At 33.4% G+C, this 25,721-nt stretch overlaps 1 protein-coding gene across 4 annotated transcripts in view; it reads right to left on the bottom strand.

Moving 5' to 3' along the window:
- NFX1 (nuclear transcription factor, X-box binding 1) overlaps positions 1-25,721 on the bottom strand; it is an 80,306-nt gene that overhangs the window by 34,346 nt on the left and 20,239 nt on the right. For all 4 annotated transcript variants that reach the window (XM_074281608.1, XM_074281609.1, XM_074281606.1 and 1 more), the window contains exons 6-13: positions 24,357-24,428; positions 20,232-20,371; positions 19,036-19,135; positions 18,733-18,950; positions 17,504-17,601; positions 13,704-13,734; positions 7,151-7,233; positions 1,369-1,477 (exon numbers count right to left, since the gene is read on the bottom strand). In XM_074281608.1, the coding sequence (XP_074137709.1) occupies positions 1,369-1,477; positions 7,151-7,233; positions 13,704-13,734; positions 17,504-17,601; positions 18,733-18,950; positions 19,036-19,135; positions 20,232-20,371; positions 24,357-24,428 (851 nt within the window). The remainder of the gene's footprint in view (positions 1-1,368; positions 1,478-7,150; positions 7,234-13,703; positions 13,735-17,503; positions 17,602-18,732; positions 18,951-19,035; positions 19,136-20,231; positions 20,372-24,356; positions 24,429-25,721) is intronic.

Genomic DNA, 25,721 nt, shown 5'->3' with positions numbered 1-25,721 from the left:
CAGTCCTGAAGTCCAAAGGACCTGAGTTCAAATGTGACCTCAGACACTTAACATGTCTTGGCTCTGTGACCCAGGGCAAGTCACTTAACTCCAATTATCCCAGAGTAGGGGGTAGGCGGGAGAAAAAGATGATGGTCAAAACCCTGCAGAGCAGGAATTCTCAAACTACAGCCCAAGGGCCAGATGCGTCCCACTAAGGATGTTTATGTGGCCTGCCAGGTTATGGCAAATGGGCTGAGAGGTGGAGACAGAGTGTGAGTTTTTGTTTTTACTATAGTCCGGCCCTCAAACAGTCTGAGGGACAGTAAACTGGCCCCCTATTTAAAAAGTTTGAGGACCACTGCTGTAGAGATTTGGAGAAAGTTCATGCTAGGGAAGGTCAAAGACAGGTGATATCTAATAAATGGGATCTAACAACTACGGAAACTCTGAACAGGAAGACACCAAAGAAACATGAAACTAGTCCAAAGTGACTTACATTCAGAACCCAGGTCTCTGGCCAACAGAGCCAAGGAAATACCAGAATTAGAATTAAGGGAAGTCAGAGCCAGAGCAAAGAATGGAATCAACTGTGACTGGGGATCATGCAAGAAGAAGCAGATGGAAATAAGGCCCAGGCCAACAAACAAGTCAGGTTACCGGAAGAGGAAGTCAAAAATCAGGAATGGTATCAGCGGGTAGGCAGTCCTTAATACCAGCCACCTCATTCAATAATGCTATTCAGAAACTTTTAGACTAAGGAGGACAGGACTGCAAAGAACATGTATACTCCTCTACGAAAAGATAGAATATAACCCTGGCACAAAATTCCTATTTAGGAATTAAGGCTGGAGATAAATGAAATAATATTTATAAAGCAATTAGCACAATAACTGATACATAGTAGGGACTTAATAAGTGTTTTTCTTCTTCCTCCTAACCCTGAAGAAATTAATAAGAGATACAAAAATAAAGTTAGAGTACTCAAAGAAAGAATCAGAGAGAGCCTAGAACAAAAGATGAAACTTTCACCAAGTTGGGGATTCATTGAAAAACAGTAAGGTACAATTGGAGCTCAATGATTCCATGAGACAATAAGAAACAATTGAACAAAAAAACCCCCAAAAAACCCTGAAATATTTTAAAGACAAGTTATTTGTTATTAAAAAAGCAGCTTACCTTGAAAAGTGAAAATAAACACATGTACACACATACACACACACACACACACACACACTCACACACACACACACAGTAGCAGCAGCAAGATTCAATCTAATGGAATGGGAACTAAATAAATATGTAAGTCAAAAATCAAATTTCCAATGTCTACATGCAAGTAAACTACTTATAAAGATGGTGTATTAGAAATGTTAGTGCAGCACTCACTTGTTTGCCAGCATGTCTGACAGTTTCCTCGGTGACAAGGCTCTTCACATCTATGAAGGCCACAGTTAAGTTTTCGTCCACAAATTAAGGAACACCTATGCTCTTTGTCCTAGGAAAGACAGAATTAGGTCTAATGAACAAAATTAACCAACTGATACTTTCCACAGGGCAATCAACAAGCTTTTATTATATACCTAATCTGTGGAAATACTATGCTAAGTACTAAGGATATGAAGACAAAAATGAGACAATACTTGTCTTAAAGTGGTTTACATTTTCCTAGAGCATAAAACAGATACCCAGAGGGAAAACTGGGACACTGATACATTGTTGGGGGAATTGTGAATGGATCCAATCATTCTGGAGAGCAATTGGAACTATGCCCAAAGAGTTATCAAACTATGCATACCCTTTGATCTAGCAGTGTTACTACTGGGATCTTAAAATAGGAAAAGAGAACCACATATGAAAAAATGTTTGTAGCAGCCCTTTTTGTAGTGGCTAGAAATGGAAACTGAGTGGATACCCATCAGTTGGAGAATGGTTAAATAAGTTATGGTATATGAAACCATACGGAATATTGTTCTATAAGAAATGATCAAGAGGATGATTTCAGAGAGGCCTGGAGAGACTTGCATAAACTGGTGCTGAGTGAAATGAGCAGGACCAAGAGATCATTGCATACAGCAACAAGACTATATGACAATCAATTGTGATGGACATGGCTCTCTTCAACAATGAGATGATACAGACCATTTCCAATAGTCTTGTGATCAAAAGAGCCATTTATACCCAGAGAGAGGACTGTGGGAACTGAGTGTGGTTCACAACATAGCATTCTCACTCTTTTTATTGTTGTTTGCTTGCACTTTATTTTCTTCATGTCTTCTTTTCTGGTTTGATTTGATTTTTCTTGTACATAAGATAATTGTATAAATATGTATGCATATATTAGATTTAGCATTTATTTCTACCATATTTAACATATATTGGACTACTTACCATCTAGGGGAGAGGGGTGGGAGAAAGGGGGGCAAAACTGAAACACAAGGTTTTACAAGGGCTAATGTTACAGAATTATGTATGCATATGTTTTGAAAAATAAAAACCTTTAATAAAAATAATAGATAAGCCAATTCTAGATACATACAAAATAAATACATACTGATAGGAAGGAGGGAATATTTGAACTGAGCCTTGAGGGGGGAAAAAGAAAGGAAGGAAAGTATTTCAGGCACATGCCAAGGCATAGGGCAAAAATGTGAAACATTAAATATGGGAACAATAGGCCAATTTGGCTCTTGGAGTTCACAGCATGTGATATGGAATAACCTAAATCAGTCTAGAAAAATAGGCTAGAGAATGATTGTAAAGGGCTTTAAGTGCACAAAAAGAAATGAGAAAATTCTATTTCTTATATAAAATTATTGAAGAACTTTAAGAAATACTATATATTGTGGGGTACAAATTTACTGTTTATATGAATTGGCATTGGTACTTAGAATTGAGATTGGCATGGCCAAAGCACAGACAGCCATGAGATTGAGAAGCACCTCGTTAACTCAATATACTTAAAAAAGCAATAAAGCAGAGCTACAGAAATTGTCAGGTGAGAAAATACACAATAAAGGTAAAAGTAAATAAGCAGTAATTAGTAAATTTCTACTTAAAGATATTTACCAAAATAAAAATAAAAAATAAGAGGTTTGTTGTCTTCTGAGTTCATATATTCAAGATATAACAGAGAACTCCCAAGACTTATAAAAACAAAAGACTACTACTTACACTCTGTAACTAACAGTGGATGGTATCAGAAGGAACCTAGAAAGTAGTTCTCAAGATTACAAAGCCTTATGTAAGGAACCACAAGTGCACAAGTAGTATTTTTCTCACTGTTGGTTATTGAAAGTTAAGGGATACAGAAGGAAATAAACAAAGGTATCTGAGACTGAGACTTTTTTTTAGGCATCAGAGTAATAAAATGCTCCTAACCATAGATGGAGTGCACATAGCAAAAATCAGTAATACCTGTTGCATTGTATCCTTAATCAAGGAACACTTAAAGAGGATGGGAGAAGGAAAAAACTGCTTAAATTAGATACAATAGAGGGTAATTAAAACAAAGGGGAAAAAAAAGTGAACAGACCAGAAAACACAAAAAATAAATTCCAATAAAAAATAAATAGTAAAATCCATGGCAAATAAAAAGCATAAAAAGCAACATAAACCTTTAGAGTCCTAATATGCAAGGAAGCAAATTTGATCTTGAGAGATAAGTAATGCAGTGGATGGAGCACCAGGCCTGGAATTAAGAAAACTCATCTTCCGGAGTTCAAATATGGCCTGAGATACTTCTAGTTATATGACCTGGGAAAAGTCACTTAACCCTTTCTGCCTCAGTTCTTTATTTATAAAATAAACTGGAGAAGGAAACTGCAATGTTTTGGGCAATACCAGACAAACACAGTTAAATCTGGTTCTACATTAAGTTTATGTAAAACAAGAATAAAGTAAAAACACTTACTTGCACAAAAATATCAAAGAAAATGGCAAGAAAAAGATTTTATAAGTTCTTTTGAAAATGAGGGTATATCAACAGGATGAATAGAGAGAGGCTTGGAGAGACTTACATCAACTGATGCTGAGTGAAATGAGCAGAACTAGGAGATCATTATTCACTTCAACAATGATACTGTATGAGGATGTATTCTGATGGAAGTGGATATCTTTAACATAGAGAAGAGCTAATCCAATTCCAATTGATCAATGATGGACAGTATCAGCTATACCCAGAAAAGGAACACTGGGAAATGAGTGTAAACTATTAGTATTTTTTTGTTTTTCTCCCCAGGTTATTTTTTACCTTCCAAATCCAATTCTTCCTTTGCAACAACAATAACAACAACAACAAAATTCGGTTCTGCACATATATATTGTACCTAGGATATACTATAACATATTTAATATGTAAGGGAATGCCTGCCATCTAGGGGAGGGGGTGGAGGGAAGTAGGGGAAAATTTGGAACAGAAGGGAGTACAAGGAATAATGTTGTAAAAAATGTTATAATTATAAAATTAATAAAAAAAAAAAAAAGAAAAGAAAAAAGAAAATGAGGGTACATGCATGTGCTTGACCACCCATTAGGAAATGTTTTATACTCAAATACTAAATCCTGGGTGATAGCTTATAAACATTTGATGGAACAGCAAGAACATGTTGCAATTAATAAAAAGGTAGTTCAATGTCTTTGCCAAGAATACCCCAAATGGGGTCATAAAGAGTCAGACAAAACAAGAAATGATTCAACCAGACAAAACAGAAATGATTCAACTACAAAAACAAAATTTGATCTTAGAGGTTTCACTAAGACTTGGTGGGATTAAAACTATGCTTGGAATGTGACTCTAGATGGGTACATCTTATACAAAAGATTTTTTTTTAAAAAAGGAGGGGGAATAGACTTGCAAAGATATGATTTTTTAAAAATAATAATAGCTTTTTATTTTTCAAAAATACCTGCAAAGATAATTTTCAACATTTACCCTTTTATAACCTTGTGTTCAAAACTTTTTCCCTTTTTCCCTTCTCCCTTCTCCCCTAGACAGCAAGTAATCCAATGTAGATCAGACATGTGCAATTCAAAGCAAAGATTTAACTGTAATGGTGGACTTTAATTATTCAGATGTCTGCTAGAGCTCTCTCTTTGCCTAAAAGAGAATTGTTAGTATCTTCCTGACTTACATTAGCAAAAATTTCATTCTTAAAATGGGAAAAGGACCAAAAAGAATTTCTATTTTGCTTCTAGTTCTCACTAACAGAGAACTTGTTGTTACAGGGTTAATGATAGTGATAGAACAGACAACCATAACAGCCATGGGGAAAACAGGTTGAAGATATCACATATTTAAAGAGAAAAGCAAGCTGTTCATAATACAGGTAAGTGGCTTCACATAAAATTCTTTCTTTTATTCTGCTTTGTATGAAAATGCTCCATCTTATTTGGTCTTGGGCTAAGATCAGAAATTTTTTTTAAAAGGAAAAAAAAAATCATTTTTCCTTTGCCATTCTCTCAATCTATCCTCTTAAATTCTTCTTTTCCTTGCCAAATACCTTGAAAAATTTATCTACACTAGTTGCCTCCACTTTTCCCTAACTCACATTTCAGCCCTCTGCAGTCTGATTATATCACTTAACTTAATGGTGGGATTCCACTAAAAATTCTTTACTGGCACCTTAAGAAAAAAAAAAAAGTTGCCTAGATATAAATATTTTTAAAGCACATACATGATTGAAAAACTGCAAGTTTGTTTCTGCAGCAATTCAAGACAGCCATGATCATATGCATAATTCTGATGTTCATGCAGAAATTATAACCAATTAACCACTTTTTTAGTAATTGTAACATTTGTGTAGTTTCTCAACCTATCATCAAATGTTTACAAACTAAAACCAAAAGTTCAATATTTGAGTACAAAGCATTTCTCAATGGATGATCAGACATACACATATATCCTCATTCTCAAAAGAATTTACAAAATACTATTTTCTATGACATATTTGTGCAAATGAGCATTTTTGCTTTATTCTTGTTTTACATAAGCTTGATACAGAACCAGATTTAATGATATTTGGTGATTGCACCATAAATTATAAATCTTGATTCAAATGAACATTTATTCAAATTTGGATACAGACTATCCAAAATAAAATTTCAAAGGTATTTATCATTGGTTTTATAATTTTATACTTAGAATTTTCATAATTATCAAAAGAATAAAATGTAATTTATAATTATATAATGTAAATTTTAATTTATAGATCTTTTTGAGCAAAAGTTGTCATTGTTATTATAAATGTTTAATGAACAAACCTAATTTTATTATAAATAATCTAGATCTTTTTAAAAAAAAACTAGAAACCAATTGTCAATTAATAGAAGAACTAAACAAATTGTGGTATCTAATAAATGTAACCTCAGAAAAATAGATAAATATGAAGAATTTTTAAAAATATGGGCAAATTTCTGTAAATTTATCAAATAGAAGTAGAACAAAAACATTTTACACAGAGTCTGTAATAAGGGAAAACACTAAAAACTTCAGAATTTTGCTTAATGCAGCAATCATTATCACTGTCCATTGTGGGTAAAATACAGTTTCTATTTATTGACAAAGAAGCATAGATGAAAAATAAGAGTGAAGACAGGTCTTCAAAAAAAGGCCAATGTATCAATTACTTTATCTGCTCATTCCAGTCTGCATCTGCTGCTGATTCTGGTTTCAACTACAAAGAAGATAGCACTTCACCTCTAATCTTACCACCATACTGCTGAACTAAGCTTTGACTGACAGCATCACTTTCACCACCACTTCCCTTCAGATTAGAGGGCTATAGGGTAAAGTACTAAATTACTCCCAATGTCTTCCTTTATAAAGGGGGAAAAACTAAATTCTCAGCTCGTTCTACTTTGCATCTGTTGCCTTGTTTCAACTCCAAGGAAGATGAGGCCTCCATCCAGGGTACCTCCTAGTCACTCCTTCCCTCCATCTAGTTTCCTGCCTCCTTTTGTGTGTTATCTTCCACCCACCCCTTAGATTCTAAGCTGTTTGAGGACAGGGACTGTTGTTATTTTTAACTGGATTCCCAGCACTTAGCACAGTGCCTAACATATAGAAGGTGCAATGTTTATTGGAATGGATAATAATTAATACAGCATAGAACATTAAGTCTATGACCTCCTAGTAAAATGTTTATCATACTTTACAATTATGTAAACTTACCACACAACATATTTCATTACACTTGTGTCTTCCACACAATCGTTTCTTATTACATCGCTTGTCACACAAAAATGTAGCGTCAGCTATTGTCAAATTAAAAAGAAAAAAGAAATCACTTATTAATACTTAAAATGCTACATTTAGATAGTGATTAACATTAAGTTATATATACAAATAAACAGGATAGCACTATAGCATTTGATTAGATGCAGAGTGGAGTAGTAAAGAGCTCTGGAAGACGTGTGCTTAAATCCATTCTCTGATTCTTATTAGCTATTGTGACACTGGACAAGTCAGTTAGTTGTCCTGAGCCTCATCTGTAAAATGAGGGTGTTGGACCAGATGGTCTGAAATTTCTGATCTAGCGATTATCTCCTCTGTGTCCTTTTCCTGCAATTTTAGTGGCTACCACCAAGCATTTAAAAATTATAGCTAGCACTTATTTATGGACCAGACACTGTGGGAAGTACTTTGCAATTATTATTCTGTTTGATTCTCACAACCACCCTGGGAGATAAGTGCTTTATTATTTCCATTTTACATATGAGGAAACTGAGGCAAATAGCTGTTAAATGACTTGTCCAGGATCACATAGATAATACCCGTCTGGGGCCAGGTCTTCTTTACTCTAAGACTGGTGCTCTATCTAGCAAACTCATGAACAGATATATGTTTATGTAATGTCCAGAAAACGGCTTCTCCTAAGTTAGAGAAGTTAACATAAAAGTCTATTATGCTCTTTATATAAAACATACATTTATTTATTAATATTATTATTAAATTATTTCTTTATGTGGTTTATAATAATGTTCTATTATGACAAATACCCCTTACCCCACAAAATCTTACTCTAATGTCTCACTGTAGTTGGAAATGACCCTGGATGCCAGAACAGAGGCCTTGGCAGGTTTGTCATTATGGAAAGCTATGTATGGGTCCTGGAGACCAGTCTTGTTAAATACAAAGAATCTTATTACCAGTAACTTCTCAGTGGCTAATTCATTAAAAATCTCTTCTACCCCAGGACAACACAAGAGGTCAGCCAAAAACTCAAAGGCCATAGCAAAAGTAACTTGCTAAAAAAGAAAGGGCTTATCTTGCCTCTAGCAAACAAGCCCAGACTATCAGAATGACCAGAAACTGATAGGAGACATGCATAATCTGTAAGGTTAAGTGTCCTGAGGAAGTAAAAACAAAGAGTCTAAGAGAAAGTCCTAGGATGAGTATCTTGTAAGTGCAGCCAGGCAAGCAAGGTCACAATGATTAACTAGTTTTCAGTGATGAGACCAGAGCACCCCAGAGCACTTCAAGGACCCTTAACACTCTGTCCTAAGAAACCAGAAAGGGTCCTGAAAAGCCCTCGGAACTTCAAAAATCCAGGAGGGGCCTAATTTGGCATGTGGGAAGCCAGAACAAAAATCTAAGTGATCCAAGGAGAGAAAAGTAGGACAGTTCACCTAACTCAAAATTATAGTAGGAGGTAAAACCTGGCCCTCACAGAAAGCTCCACTTTGGGACATAAATAAATTGAAGAAAACACAAACTCACAAACTAGTATCAAAAATTACTGCAAATCTAGAGATCCCCAAAAGGAAAATATAACTGTCAGAACTACAAGCAGTGACTCAAAAGAAAAAAAAAAAAATGGATTTTCCATAATAACTGCATAAACCTAGAAGAAATGGAACAAGAGATTAAAAAATAAAACCTCTTTTAAAAAATCTATATAGGGAAGAATTGGAAGAATAGTTTGTAAGTGAGTAAGTGGCAAACTTTACCCAAGTGATGGAATCCCTATTAAATAGAACAGACTAAATAGAAATCAATTTTCTCTAGGAGACAGCAACAAGTATTAGAATAGGATCAAAAGGGCGGGGGGGGGGGGCAGTTGGTGGCACAGTGGATAGAGCACCAGCCTTGAATTCAGGAGTTCAAATCTGGTCTCAGACACTTAACACTTCCTAGCTGTGAAACCCTGGGCAAGTCACTTAACCCCAGCCTCAGGGGGGAAAAAAAAGAAAAGAATAAGATCAAAAGACTGAAAAAAAAATAATAAACTTGATATTTTAAAAATTGATGTGGAAAAGAGGTGAAGAATAGATAATTAAAAGAATTGTCAGATTCCTGAAAACCATGGTTTAAAAAAAATAAAAAGCCTGGACACTATATTTTACAAAATTAGAAATTAAAACTGCCCAAATCAATAAGAACCAGAGAACAAAGTGAAGACAGACTACCAATTACATCCTCAAAGAAATTCCAAATTGCAAAAAAAGAAAAAAAAAAAAATCTTAGGAAATTAATAGCCAAAAACTAGAGTTCCCAAGTTTGGGGTGGGGGTACTACTAAACATCCAGAAAGAACCAGAAACTGAAGCAGTATGTAACTGAAACTTTCTACTAAGAATGAGAAGCAACTGTGGAAGACAATATCCTAAAAGGCAAAAGAAATAGATTTATAATCACTCTCACCTTGCAAGGCTTAGTATAATGTTCTAGGAGAAAAACAGAATGAAACAGAGAACTTTCAAGCCATTGTAATGAAAAGATCAGAACTCAGTGGGGAATTTGAAAAATATAAGAGGTCCAGGGAAAATCAGAAAACTAAATTATTTCAGCAATGGGAAGGAGCTGTGAAATGATATAAAATTAGTATTCTAATAAGAAGAGAAGAAACAAGGATCCTTTCAGAACCCAATGTCTTCAAAGGGTACTGAGGAAATTAAGAAAAACCAAGGTCCTGCAGGTGGATTGGTTCTGTTTTGAGAGTGTGAATACAAGAAAAAGAAAGACAAAAATGAAAGGAAGAGAAGGGAAAGTTATGTATAAGTATAGACAGTATATGGAATTTGGTATTTTTCATAATTTCCCACCATATATATTGATTTACTTCATATTTTTCATAATCAGAATGTGCAAAAAAAGCATGCAGACATTAAGAAAGGAATAGGGAAGGGATATCAAACAACTCGCTCTTATTTGAAATGAACAAAGAAGGATCAAACACAAGCAACACAGTTTGATGTTAAAATACATAAAAATTCAATAGATAAGTAATAGGGTAAAGAAGGGAAATAAAGAAAGAAAATAATTACAAGCAAAAAAAACTTCCCAATACTGAAGAGTAAAAAGGGAATAAAAGAAATTAACAAATCTCTAAACAGGAAGCCTTGGATTGATTTTAAACCTCAAGACAACCAGGAAATGGATGAATAAACTGTGACTTTTGTAATATTATTATGCAGCAAGAAATTAGAAGATGACTTGGAAGATCTCTGGCACTATGAAGAAATGTAAATTGAAGTGAGTAAAACCAGGATATCAATTTAAGGATAGCAACACATGAAAAAAAACACAACAACTTTGAAACACTTGAGAACTCAGAACATAATGACCAATTAACCATGACTTCTTACAATGAATTATGTTACTTACACCTGATAAAAAATAGTGGACAGAAGGTGCAACAAGTGACATATATTGTCATTAATGTATATATTCATTCTGTTTGACTATTCTTATTTGTTTAAAAAAACCCAAAAAACATTTCCCTTGGTTTTCAGTGGGAGGTAGGGATGTTTAGAAAGAGATTTTATAACAGTGATGCCAAAAATAAAAAGGCAATTGAAACACTTCTAAAAAATGATCATAAGTTAAGAATTCACTATTTGATGAAAACTTCTGAGAAAACTGGAAAATAGTATGGGGGAACTAGGCAAAGACCAACATCTCACAGCCTATAGCAAGATAAGGTCAAAATGTATACATGATTTAGACATAAATACTGATACCATAAGCAAATTAAATAGTTTACCTATCTGATCTATTGAGAAGAGAATTTATGACCAAACATGAAATAGAGAACATCATGAAATGCAAAATGGGTAATTTTGATTACATTAAATTAAAAAGGTTTTGCACCAACAAAACCAATGACAACCAAAATTAGAAGGAAAGTAAAAAGATATAAAAGTGTTTCTGATAAAGATCTCATTTCCAAAATATTTAGAAAACGGAGTCAAATTTATAAGAATACAAGACATTCCCCAATTGATATGAAAAAAGTTTTCAGATGAAGAAAATAAAGCTACCTATAGAAATGTGAAAAATGCTCTAAATTGCTATTAGAGAAATGCAAATTAAAGCAACTCTGATTCATACCTATCCAAATTGGCTAAAATGACTGAAAATTAACTGTATAATCAGATCACTGACTTGAGAAGGCAAAGTAATAATCAGAAAAAGACAGGTAGCACAAGTGAAATTCATTCTTAAACTATTTAACAAACTAACTTTATTAAAACAAATGGAAAATGGACACAAGAAATGAAATGAACCTGATTTGTTACAAATTGTATTCACAAGCTCAACTGAAATAAATCCACAAAAATGCCTGAAAGACACTTTAGTCAGCCTATGACTTATTTGCCAAGCTGAGAAAGATGAAAACCAAAGGCAACACCAATTTAAAATATGTAAAATCATACAGAAAATGATAATATATATGACTATAAGCAGTATTATCTGATAAACCAGAGAGAAGCAATGAAGGGCAAGGGCAAAATCACAGATAGGGAAAGTCTGGTATGACTTTTGTCCAACTAGAACAATCAAATAAAAGACACATGGAAAAGATTTGCAGCAATTATTTAAATAAAATTTTTCTCAGCATCAAGAACAGTAGAACTAACATGTTTGCATCTTAATCTTACTGGTTTAGACTTGCTTATAGGGGAGGCAGAAATGGCACTAGTGTGACACATTTAAAAAAAAAAAAACTAGACTGGATTACTCTTAAGTGTATAATCGTGCTAGAGGTGACAACAACAAAGATGCTCAGACAACAATACATAAGATAGCTACAAGAAGGGAGGATACCCCCCTAAACATCAAGAGAGCTAAAAAACAAAAGGTATTCACTACTGTGATGGAGATCTAACACAAAGAAAAACTCCTTTTGGCTGGAGAAGTATTCAATACACCCTGTTTGCAAATAGCAGTATGCTGGTGTGTAAGTCCCAGAACACTACAGAGTTTCCAGAAAGAAGTTCATACCTACTCAAAAGAGATGGATCTGACAATCCACACAGGAAATGAATGTGGTCAGGTGGATGAAGAACATATATTGTCTAGTTCTTTTTGTGGTAGGAAATTGAAGAGATGGCCATCAATTGGGGAATGGCTAAAGAAGTTGTGATAGATGAATGTAATAGAAAACTATTGTGTTATAAGAAATGATGAACATGAAGAACACAAGGATTTCAGAAGAACTTAGACCTAAATGAACTGATGCAAAGTGAAATAAGCAGAACCAGTAAGACACTGAATACAGTAACAGCAACATTGTTTGATGATTAATTGTGAATAATGTAGTACTTCTAAGTAATACAATGATTCAAGAGAATTCCAAAGGATTCATGATGGAAAATGCTATCCATATCCAGAGAAAGAACCAATGGGACTCTGAATGAAGATTGAAGCAAATTATTTTCACTTTATAATTCCAAATTATTTCACTATTTTTTTTCCTTTTTTGCTATTTCTTCTTTCACAACATGACTAACATGGAAATGTTTTACATGACTGTATATATATGTAATCTATTAAACTGTATGAACATGATATATATAAAATCTATATTAAACTGCTTACTGTTTTAGAGGGGGAAAAAATCTGAAACTCAAAAATTTTTAAAAAGAAAATTATCTATGTAATTAGAAAAAAATACTGTATATTGCCCAGATTACAACATGCATTTGGATGTAACCTATACATCATCTCTTCATAAGTATGTTAATGTAGGACAAAAACAGCAGATTGACCATTTTAGCAAACTGGAAAGCTCTCTTAATGACTCAAATTCTCAAGAAAACAAAGGCCCATCTATTAAATACTAACAATCTATCTATGTTGCAATAAAAGATATTCTAGAAGATTTAGTGAGCTCCTCTATCACGGTGAAACATAACATAGTTATGTAGTCTTTGAAGAATTTAAGATGAGTATCACACATAGGACAATGGAGAGGCACAAGATGGCTATGAGTGAAATGAAACATAACCAATGAAGAACTTTGGAGAACAACATATCAAAGGAAGAAAAGACAAGTTGGTCATATATCTCAAATGGTAAACTGTCACATACAGAGCAGCCATCACATTTTCTTGTACCTTCAGAATGGCAGTAGAAAGTGAGAAAGGATTCTGTCATGTTGGATGATCTTAAAGGACAACTTAAACAACAGCTGAACAAGATAAGGATAGTTTATGTATTTATGTATTGTATCAATGAAAAGAACTTGAAAAGAAGATAAATTCATTTTAGAATCTAACTACAAACTTTTCTTAGAAATGTGTTAGTAAAAGACAATTTAAAACAAGATTGCAAGAAATCCAAACACCTAGGTACAGAATTTTTAGTTCACTTTAAATTTTAATTATTATTGATATTGATCAGATTGATTAATGACACAATCTAAATAGAATAGCCTCTAAATCTAAAGAGAATTTTCCTGCTCATTCAGGTAGTAAAAAGTGTTTCAATATATTATTTACCTTCTGTTTTGAGACTAGCACACGGCAGCTCCTAAAAAATAAAGATAATAATTATTGGTAGTCATATTTGAAACAAGGTAACTATAATACTAAACATGTTATCTATATGTGAACTTTCAATAAATAAGAACATAGGTAAAAACCAGAAAATAAGCTCCCCCCAAAACCTTCTAAAATGGCCAGAGTAGACATTACAAAATTCATGTACTTTATTAACCATCAGTTATAATTCATACAGTATTTCAAAGCTTAAAAAATGCTTTTTGTACAATATTTTATTTTGGTCAAGGCTCTCTTGTAAGGAAGGAGGTATTATCACCATTTATGCATATCATATAAAAACTGAGGTTAACTGACTTGTTTACAATCTCACAGAGCTGTTAAATGTCAGAGACAGGATCCAAACCCAAGTCTTTTTGACTTTGCACCCTAGCTACTAATGAGACTCCTCCATAGATTCAACTGATCATACTTTACATATGCTCCGAAAGTTTGTTTTTCTGATATGTTAGCTTACCACAAATTTTAAAATAGAGTAAAAAGTGGCTGAAAGCTATTGTAAGTATTTGACTCCAAGATAGATCTCTTAAGAGAAAATTATAAATGTTTGAGAGCTGTGGGGAAAATAGTATATTATTAATGCAAGGTTAATAAGATTGCTGAATCAGTCCAGACAGTCTAGAAAACAATTTAGAACTTTGCCCCAAAGGTCATTAAACTGTGTACTCTTTGATCCAACAATACCAGTACAAGATCAAAAAAAGAAAAGGATTCACATAAATATCTATAGCAACTTTTTTCTTGGTGGCAGTCAGCAAGTATTTGTTAAGAACATAGTATGTGCCAAGTTCTGTGCTAGATTGATGGAGATACAAAGACAAAAAAGGAGAGTCTCTCCCTTCAAAAAGCTTACACTGAGTAAAATGAGGGAGGCCCCAGGAGGTCCAGAGAAGGCAAGTTTTTAAAAATTTAATTTAAGTTTTTCTTCAGTTCCATGTTCCTTCCACCCCCTCTCCTATCCACTGAGAAGACAAGAAATGGTATTCAATATACATATGAAGTCATGCAAACAGATTTCTACATTAGCCATGGTCCATAATATAAGAAAAGAAAAAAACAAAGAAAATATTAAAAAGGGAAAAAGTGTGCTTCAATTGTTACTTTGAGACTTATAAATCCTTTAGAGTTAAATGGATCACTATGATGATCACAATTAATTATCCTAACAATATTACTGCTACTACGTACAATGTTCTCCTGGTTCTGCTCACTTTACTCTTTGTATCAGTTCATGTCTTTTTTTGAAAGCATCACCCTCATCAGTACTTACTCATTACAATACAGTATTCTATCACATTCATATACCATTAACTTGTTTAGTCATTCTCCAATTGACGGACATTCCCTCAAGTTTTCATTTCTTTTACACCATAAAAAGAACTGTTAAAATATTTTTTTACATAGGAATCCTTTTCCTTTTTCTTTCATCTCCTTGAACTATAAATCTAAATGCAGTTTATTAGATCTGTAGGCACAGTTTCATATTTTTCTTCAGAGGGATTGGACCTGTACATAACTTCACTAACAGTGCATTAGTGTTCCTATTTTCTCACATCCCAGAAAATTTATAAGCATACAGGATATGGGAGAAACTGAGAGCTGGCAGAATCGAGGAGGGTGATCAGGAAAACATCTCATATAGGAAATGACATCAGCAATGAATTTTGTGGGAAATTAGGAATTCTATGGGAGAGAAGTAAGGAAGCAGTGCTCCCCACACATGGAGACAATCTAAACAAAAACAATGGATTCTCATGGTATCAAGTATGTGAAAGGGAAGAATATAAAAAAAGGCTAGAAAAACAAGCTATAGCCAGGTCAGGAAGAGCCTTAAATGAAAAGAGATTTTGCATTTAAGTCAGAGGAAAAAAGAGAATCACAGAAGCTTCCTGAGCAGGAGTGACATGGACAAAGGTGGATTTCAAAAATGTGAAAGATGAAATTCCATGAAGAAGAGATGTAAGACAGGGAGGTTAATTAGAAGATAATTATAATACACAGCCAGTCAGAAAACAATAATTAAGCATCTACTATACATTAGGCAATGTCAAACAATAGAGACACAAAGAAAGGCAAGTCAGTCCCTGCCTACAAGAACAGTCTAATGATAAAGAATGTTGACTCACAAAGATGTATAGAGGTGCCTGGAGAAAGGAAACAAGCAGTTATTAAGCATCTATTACATCAACTATATTATATTATATTAATCATGTGTTATTGCTATTCAGTCATTCAGTCATCCAAATGTGTCCAATTTTTGGACCCTAGCAGGCCAATACTATCCATGGGGTTTTCTTGGCAATACCAGTGGGGCTTGTCATTTCCTTCTCCAGTGCATTAAGGCAAACAAAGGATAAGTGACTTGCCAAGGGTGACACAGGGTGACAGCTAATGTTTGAGACTGGATTTGAATTCAGTTTCTCTTGATTCTAGGCCAGTGTTCTATCCTTTGAGTCACCTAAGCTACCTCTCGACTACATACCAGGTGCTTTACAAATGCTAAGTGCTTTATAAATATGATCTCATTTGACCATTACAATAATTCTGGGAGGTAGGTGCTATTATATTCCTATTATTATGCCCATAACTGAAGACAGCTGAATTTGAACTCACATCTTCCAGGTTTAGTATTCTAAGCTCCGTGCCATCTTGTTTTGAGAGGTAGTAAGGGCCCCAGTTAGGGTGGTGACAACATAAGTGGAGGAAAGGAGTAAACAGGAGACATCATAGGAATAGAATACAATATTTATGGACTGAATGATAATGGGGAAAAAAGGGAAGAAACATTGAGGATTTACACAAAGGTTTTGAACCTTGGTAATTGCAAGGACAATATAATGCAAATGTTCCCAGTTGATTCTCTAAGATTATAAATTATAGATGAACTGCCAGTCTGCATCACTGCAGAGAATTTCCACAGGAACAAAAAGTACTTTATTGATGTGGTCCAGACAGCAATAAAAACAAAGATCTGGACATTAAAAAAAAAAAAAAAAAAAAAAGTACTTAGTGATGGTAACAAGGAATAACTCAGGGCTGCTAAAAAGCTGGAACAGAGAGAGGGTCTAAATGTAAATCCTGATTTTGCCATCTCTGACATTCCAATAAACTATTTGATCTCTTCGGTCCTTATTTCCTTATGTAATGTGAGTTTCTGAGGTTCTTCTCTTCAATTCTAAATCTATGATCTTATAAGCCTAGACTTTTAGTATCAACTAGTAATTTTTTAATTAATAGTTCCACCTGCAGAAATCTTTTGAACAAGACAAAGTCAACAGATTTAAATTGTGTCTTCACCTCTGTAAGTCTGATAGTAAGTAGCAGGAAGAACTTAAGAGGCCTGCCCAAACTGGATAGAGCATCTCCTATAATAATTCACCATATCTGAGATGTCCCACATATTTTGACCATATAGCAAAATGAGAAAACAACCTTTACCTTCTTTTCTATATACAAAATAAAAACTACTATATTTCCCTTGGAAAAGAACACTAAAAAGTAAAAATTCAATAATAAAGAACACTGACTTGATTATCTGAAAATTCTGACAGGACTTTTCAAAACCTATTCCTTTTTGATATAGTTAAAAAACAAAAGATAATAAATTTTGCTGATAAGATATCTTAAAAACTCTATTTTAAAATGACATTTTAAAAAATAATAAATAATTCACTACCTTGGGTTCAAAGACTGAAAACAAACCTGCAGCAATAATCTGAAATTAGTGCTTTTGAATTTACCTTTGTTCTGAAAGTACATCTGCAGGAAATAATGGATGTGCGAGAACAAGGTCCACATTCTCCTTCATGGCAAAGATTTTCACATGTATGAATGAAATCTAATAAAAATTAAAATCCCACATTAAAATTTTTTAAACTATTAGTTTAGTCATCTAAGTGCTATGTATAGAAGTCAAACTGTTTTTTCAAAAAAAAAAAAGAGAAAAAATGCTTATTCCTTCATAGTGATAAGAGGGATTATTAGAAAATGATACTGTCTTCATTGGTAGATACAATCACTGCATTTTTTTTTTTTTTTTGCTTATCTTTTTCTTTACCAAGAAAAAGGTTCTTATGGAAGAGATACAACATGTAGACATAGGAAATAAATAAGACATTAGGAATAAAATAAATCTTATGCGCGTGAACCTAAGACAATCACTTTCTCTCATTGGGTTTCAGTTTTCATATCTGAAAATCAAAGTAGGACTACAAGATTTCTTCTAGCTCAAAATCTATAATTTTATAATCCTATAGGATACAGTAATTCCCCAAATCCTTACCCTATAATTAAAAATAAATCCTATTCACACACCCACAAATTTACTTACCTATAGCCATCCCAAACCTGTTCTATTTCCCTATGAGGATGACACGTAAACAAGAGTTGGGATAACACTTCAGTTATTTCTCCCAATTCAGTTTCTTTCACCTCCCTTGGAAATGCCCAAAAAACATGTGGTTCTTTGCTGAAATCTAAGGCTATGAGACTCTGTATCTCTTATCTATCTTTTCTATGATTTACAGAACACAAACTATATCAACCTTGACTTTGAGAATCTTTTTACAATGTCTTTGCTGGAAGCAGACTGTTTCTGGGATTTACAATTGTTCACAAGATGTCCAGAGCCATCCTGCCCACAATTCAATTATCTTTAATCTTCTAAAACACTAATTATCCAAGGAAACTTGAGGTCTTGTAATCAGAAGAACTTATAACAATGTAGTTTGCTGAGAGAAATTTTGGTTCCACCTGGAACATTATCATACCATAAGTACTCAATTTTATAGGTAAAACATTTATGAATAAAAAAGTAAATGGGATACAACTTAGAAAAGTGTGTTTGGAAAGAAAATGATACCTTGACTATTTCTTTCAAATACTTATAGAAACATCTATCTACTAAAATGTGTTATCTCCCCTGGATATTTCATATTGCCATATATTTAAATAAATTTCATTTAGTTACCAAAGGAGCCACAAGACAGAGGTTTGCCACATATTTTTCCACACGATGGTATAGGATCCAAACATGTTTTGCGTTCAACACATCCAAGTTCTAGTAATTTGCTAAGTGGAGTCTGACCACAAGGGCAAGTTTGCACTAACTGTGGAAGTCGTGGACATAACTGGCAGGCCTGGGGGTGGCATAATTGTGAACATGTATGGTTCCCACATTTCAATTTCCTGTTAAGAAAAAGAACAAAATGTTACAAGACTATTAATAAGATATATTCCTACTACTTACATATAAGATGAAATAAAGCCTTACTTGCCACATATCTTTAAACAGCTGAAGTCTCCGAATCCATCAGACTGTCCTACATCAGTTCCACATAATACATCTTGAGAAGTGGCCCCACAGTAGCACACTAATAAAATGATTTCAAAAATAAGTTCCAATATAACAAATAGAACAAGAAAAAAACATTTTTAAAGCAGATGCAGAAAATCTCGTTACCCAGAAAAACACATTAAAAAAAATTGTTTTTTTCTTTTTTACAGTAGAACTATAAAGAGTTATCTTAGACCCTGTGTTCACAACTAGAAATACAATTTAAGTTGCACAGAAGGTACTTTGTAGAGAAAGTTACTTTTTAGTAACTTCCTACAATGTATACTCACTGGCCTAGTTTAAGAACAAAATTACTAGCATATTAAATTGGCCATGCTAAATAATACTTTCATCAATAAAAGAGTTCTCAAGGACAGCAATACAGTAAAAGGCTAACATATCACTCATGATAATATTGTTCTAATCATCTTATCATGGTAATAAATATACTAAACCCTGATATAAAATCTCATTCATTTCTACTTTACTAAATCATAATTTCATATAGTCACATGTGAGTTTCCAATGAATTAAAAAAAATTAAAAATGCTCCTACTTGCATATAATATGAATCCAGTTTAAAATTATTTTTAATGCTAAAGGCTCAAGAAATTAAAGTTCAGTTTCCTGAATCTAGCAATTAATTTTTTCATGTTAAAGGACTTATACTCCTGATATTATACATAGTGACATGATATAAAGCTATGTGATTCTACTGGGAATTATCTGTTCCATCAACTTATCTACCTTTTCAATCTAGCTGTCTCAACAAAAAGTACATGAACCTGAAAAGTTCTGATCCTAAATATTAATATTTTTAAAATTTAATATACTAGTTTATAATAACAGCTTATATGTCTTTTTAAAGAAATGTGGCTATTAGGACTTTAAGAACTAAAAATACTTTTAATTTCATTCTTTGGGTTTAATAAAAAGTACAGATGCTATTCGATATGATAAAAATAAAAAGAAATCACAAATAGCATTTTCTGGATAAACAGAATTCATTCTATTTTGTAATCCTTACAAATTTTTGAGAGAAAGTAATGGAAAAACCTTAACAGAACAATGATAATGTGGCATTTTCAGAAAATTATGTGCTATTAAGATAAGAAGAGAATAAAAATACTTACCCTGACGTACTATAAGATGGCATGGCTGGCATTCACCTGCATGGCAAAGTTCGGCACAGTTGTGCTTACCACAATTCAAAATATTGCCACACACATTAGAACAGTGAATTGAGTTAGATTGACCACAACGAACTGAATGACTGTGGATATATAACAAACATCACATTAGCAGACACTCATATCTGATTGATACCACTTAAGAATTACAAAGTGAACAAGATGTAGCATTTATCAAAAATCTTTGCAGCTCCCTTCCTAATCCTGTCTTTAGGGTCCTGCCACGTCTGCATTTTCTCTCCTTACCATCTTACCTTAACTATCATCTCATAATTCAACATAAAAGATCAATACACCACAGATAGAGAACTCAAAGGAACCTGAGAGTTCATCAATTTTAAGACCAAGAGACTTTAGTGATATGCCAGAAACACAAGGTTATTAAATAATAGAACTGGATCAAAGCCTCTGACAACAAACATGGTACTTTCCCCATAGCACCAACTATCTCTTGGTGAACTTGGAATTTACATAATATATACTTCTTTAAATTGTATTTTTTTTTGTTTTGTTTTTACACTAAATACTAATTGCACCTACAAAAGTATACCTTTTCCATGCTTGTAACCATGGTAGCATAGCATTCCCAAGGAGGGAAGCAACTAGTATGTAATGGCCAGCACATAACCTAAGTAAACATTTGCTGCCTTAGTTTTCAAGGAAAGCTATATGAACTTGAATGATGGAAAATGAGGCTCTAGAGCCTAACAGTTGCGGGTGAACCAAGAGTTACTAGAAGAAAGGTCAGTCCATCATGGGGGAAAGCAGGCAGCAGACTGTTCTAACAAGAATATGTGTTTTAAAAGTGGCCTAAGTCAAGAACATGTATGATTAGAAAAGGAGGCTAGTTGGTTGCATGGTACCAAATAGATAGCCTGAGGGGTTTTCCTAAGATGTTAACAGAACCAGGATGATAGATGGTTCCCATTTGGAAGAAGATACAACAATAGAGATGAAAAGCTTAGAAAAGATATAAAGGATGTGATTTGTTCTGGTTAAGGGAAGTCTACCCTGCCCAAAGCAGGTCCATCCTTAAGTTCTAAGCTAGATGATAATCAGGGTGAGCATCCCACATGCTTATAATGCCTGTATTGGAGCAAAGCATCTGACAAGTCTTTTATATCTTCATGGGCACAGGTAAGAAAAGTGAGTGAAAATGATTGATTTGTACTTATTAGAAAACTGATGTCCATCTGGACAGAGATTTCTAGTAACCATGATATAAGATGCTGGTTTTGACCCTATTAAATGTTCAGTTTAATAAATGAAGGTACTGACTACATACTTCCCAATTAAATAGTCCTGGTTTGGTCCTGCTAGAAAGTATAACTGTTAAGATACAGAATATCTCTAAACTTAAAAAAAAAAAAAAAAAAAAAAAAAAAAAAAAGTTTCCTTAGATTTAAAAAAAAAAAAAACTAAATAAAGCACAGGGAAGGGGAGATATAACTAGAAAGCTATTTATATAGAAAAGGTTGTATGTGTGTTGTTGACTTGATAGCAATCTTAAAAAGTCAGCAGTATGAAGTAGCTGCTAAAAAGGGATAATGAGGCCACATTAAATGACATACTATCCACACCAAAAGGAAAGTAATAATACCATTATATTGTATAATATATATTATTTTTCAGTTCTGTAAGTGTTATCTGGGAGGCCCATCAGAATAGTAAGGAGCTTAAAACCATATCATATAAGGAATAGTTAGAGGAAATAGGGATGTTAAGCTTTAAAAAAAAAAAAAAAAAGTCTTACAGGAAATTTAATAGTTGACTTCCAATATATGAAGAAATATTATTTAGAAGAGTAACAATATCTTTAGTTCCTAGAAGTAGGAACAATGGGTAAAAATTACAAAGCAGATTTCAGCTTAGTATAAGATAGAAATTAGAGTTGTCATAAAAAGATACACATTTCTTCATTAATATATACCCCCATCAATGAAAGTGTTTAAGTAGAAGCTGGACAATTTGGCAAAGATACTGAAGTGTAGAGTTGCTAAGAGACAGATCCAAATGCCCTTTCCAATTCTGGGATTTTCTGATTCTTCAGAGAAATAAATAATTCTTTTAAAGTAATAACTCCCTAATCAATCTATCTCATGTTTGGATTTTTGTGTATCAATTTTGCTTAAATTAAGCCACATGTATTTAAAATATCTTGTGTGAAGGTGAAGAGGCAGTGTGGTGCAGTAAAAGGAGAAATGCCAGAGAAGAGCTGGGTTCAAGTCTGACCTCTGACATAATACTGGCTGACTGACCCTAGGCAAGTCAATTAACCTCTCAGTGAACAATTATCTTAAAACTATAAGTTGTAGAGAAAGTGCTGACCTGTATTACTACAGGAGATTTCCATATACAAAAATTCTCTATATCAATGGAATCACAAGTCAAGCCTGGATTCCTAGGAAGGATGTCTTATAGCAAACTGTTCCTTTAGCCAGTCCAAATTCTTCAGGCTCAAAGAATGCAGATGCTTGTGGCAGCTCCTCTATATTATTTACATTGATGATACCTTGTCCTTACTCAATTCTGAGTCACAGTTTCTTTGTGATATATAATCTTTGAGAAAATTGAAGCAATAAAAGAGACAGGATTGTGAGTACCAATTATCTGAATGCTGTTTGTATGAAATACTCTATAGAGACTGCAGATACTTTAGCTCTTATTTATTTTCAATTCCTGGAATTCCATCTTCACATTATTATCTAACCTCCCTGGTGAACTATTTGTTATTACCCTTTTGTAAAGAAATCCCTTTATAACATATCATGTAAGGATGTTACATTGTATAAGGCTTACATAATGCTTATATAACAGGACATAACATATAAATCTCAGGATGTGTGAAGCCCACAGAGATTTAATGACTCACCTAGCTTCAAAGAGCTAAAAAAGTAAGTGCTCATTCAAAGATTTAATTATTCTTCTAAATTTGAATGATATGTACTCACTCTCAACAAAGTTATAAAGAATACATATCCTTATAGATCTCGAAGATACCCTCAATTAAATCTGTTATAGATGTTGCTGGATTAAACTTATGCAGACCAGGATCATAGGGATGTATCCTTTTACTGAATAAAGAGTAAACTGGCATTTAATGTCCTTCAGGCCTCCACATCATTTAATGTGTCTTATAGCAAATATCTGTCAACTACTTAATGTCTATTGATAAAGGGGGAAAAAAAAAAAAAACCCTCAGCAAACCATACTTGTGTCCATGGTTTTTGTTAAAATCAAATAATAGTTATTAGAGATAACATAGTTTCATGGGAAAAAAACTTTTCCTTTGATTTGAACTTGGAATACCTGAGATTGAGACCAAGTCCTGCCATTTACCTAGACAAGTCTCTTATCTGAGCCTATTTTTTCATCTGTAAAATGTAGATAAAAATTGTACCACTCACCCACAAGAGTACTGAGTCAGATAATACAACCAGAAAATGTCATATAAATGTGAGTTATATGCATAGGAAAATGATCTATCATTCTGGCAACATATTATATTCAAAAATCAACTATTACTGGTTTTTAACACTGGGGACATTTTAAAAAGTACTACACATGAATGGTTTATAGTATGGTCTTGGAAGAAAAGTGTAGTACATGAAGTCAGAAAGCTCTGGTTTCAAATACTCCTCTACCACTTAACAGTTACAGATAAGCCACTTAAAATCTCCAAGCCTTTAGTGAGTTATTCTCATGGTTAAAGGTGTAATATTGGAGACAATTACCTAACCAAAAGTTCCTGTAACTATAAAATCACAGACCCTAAACATACTCAAGTGATTTGTGAACAAGAGTGTAAAGAGATAAAAATAGACCAACTTACTGACTACATATGAATATGTATATTTGTCCACATATTTTTGCTGGCTTACTGAACCAGTGCTCAAAAACATCCAAAGTATGTTTTGCTGCTATAAAAATTAAGAGTGAAACAAATAAGCAATTTACTCTTTATAAGCAGACTGCCCTTATTACCTATTAATAGCCATTTTAGGCTATATAGTGTGATTTTGCACAAGTAATAATTTTTTTCCCCATAAAGCAAAGTTCTAATCTTACCTTGTTCGGCCACATTCACACGTCTTAGTCATAAAGGCAGGGCATGATGGACAAGGTCCTGGATGGCAAAGACTTAAACAGAAATACTACAATGAATAAAGGATTATATACATATAATTAATTCAATTAACAATTCTCTCTCCCCCAATATATTTTACTATAAAATAGTGATACAGCAAATCACACAAATCAATCAGAATTTGTCTATTGTGGATTTCTGTTTAAGCAAGAAATGCACTGTCAATATCACAGAGGTCCATGATCATAAAAATAAGATTCTCTCAGCTTTCTGGGTGATCAATGAAGCATTTTAGGCCTGCTCAAAATTGGGGATACTTTATACAACATAAAACCTCTTACTGGTCATTTACTCAATCAGGAAGTGAAGGGAAGACTTAACAGATGAGTTGTTACCACAGATGTTAAGACCAAAAAAAAGGGATTATAGTTGAGGTGACAACAGTGGTCAATAACAGGTGGGTCATAGTGGTAAAAAAGCTCAAGGAAAGAAGTACTATTATAATATCAAAATTTTGACCTCTAGTTTAATTATTTTATATATGAGATATGATACTAAATGAGAATGATTTTTTAAATTAATATGCTCAAGGATATGCTTTCTTCTTATAAATAGGAACCAGCAAGATTATAATTATTCAAAACACATTTTTTGGAATTGGTCTTGGAATATTTATTCTGCATATCCTCCAAATAGGAGGATCTTTGTCCTCTGAAGGTGACTTTGATTTTTATAAACAGGCCATAAGAACTGAATCTGCCTAATAGTCTTTTTTTTGCTTAAAAATATGATGTTCAACTAAAAATTAATTCACTATTGTCACACAAAGTCTAAAGTTCAAAATATAAACGCAAATTTGGGAACTGAACAGCTTAGTTTAGAAACTGATGTCTGGGTGTGGAGCTTGTCCTGGAACAGGGATTCTTAAGCATTTTTATGTCATGGATTTTTTGCATAATCTGGTGATGCCTATGGAACCCTTCTCAGAATAGTGTTTGTAAATGCATAATATGAAATAAATAGGATTACAGAAAAAATTGATTATACTGAAATACAGCCATTAAAATACCCCCCCCCCCAAAGTTTAGAGGCCCTAGGTTAAGAACTCCTATTCTAGACAAATATAGAAATGGCAGGCTTCTGGGTAAAGATGAAGTATATCTAAAAATATATTTGCCTGATATCTTGAAAAACTAATTAAAAGAGCTTTAAACTAAAAAGGAAGGAGGAGAGAAAAAGCTTCCCACATATATCCAAGTCAGTCAGATACCATAGAGACTAGCTACAATGTAAGAAGAATACCAATATAGATCCCCAGAAGTTCATAGGAAACAAATCCAAGAAAT

This window comes from Sminthopsis crassicaudata, chromosome 1 (assembly GCF_048593235.1).
Source record: "Sminthopsis crassicaudata isolate SCR6 chromosome 1, ASM4859323v1, whole genome shotgun sequence".
NCBI classification, from domain to species: domain Eukaryota; kingdom Metazoa; phylum Chordata; class Mammalia; order Dasyuromorphia; family Dasyuridae; genus Sminthopsis; species Sminthopsis crassicaudata.
Note: the sequence above shows the minus strand (reverse complement) of the source record. Positions and strands in the feature narration are given on the sequence as shown.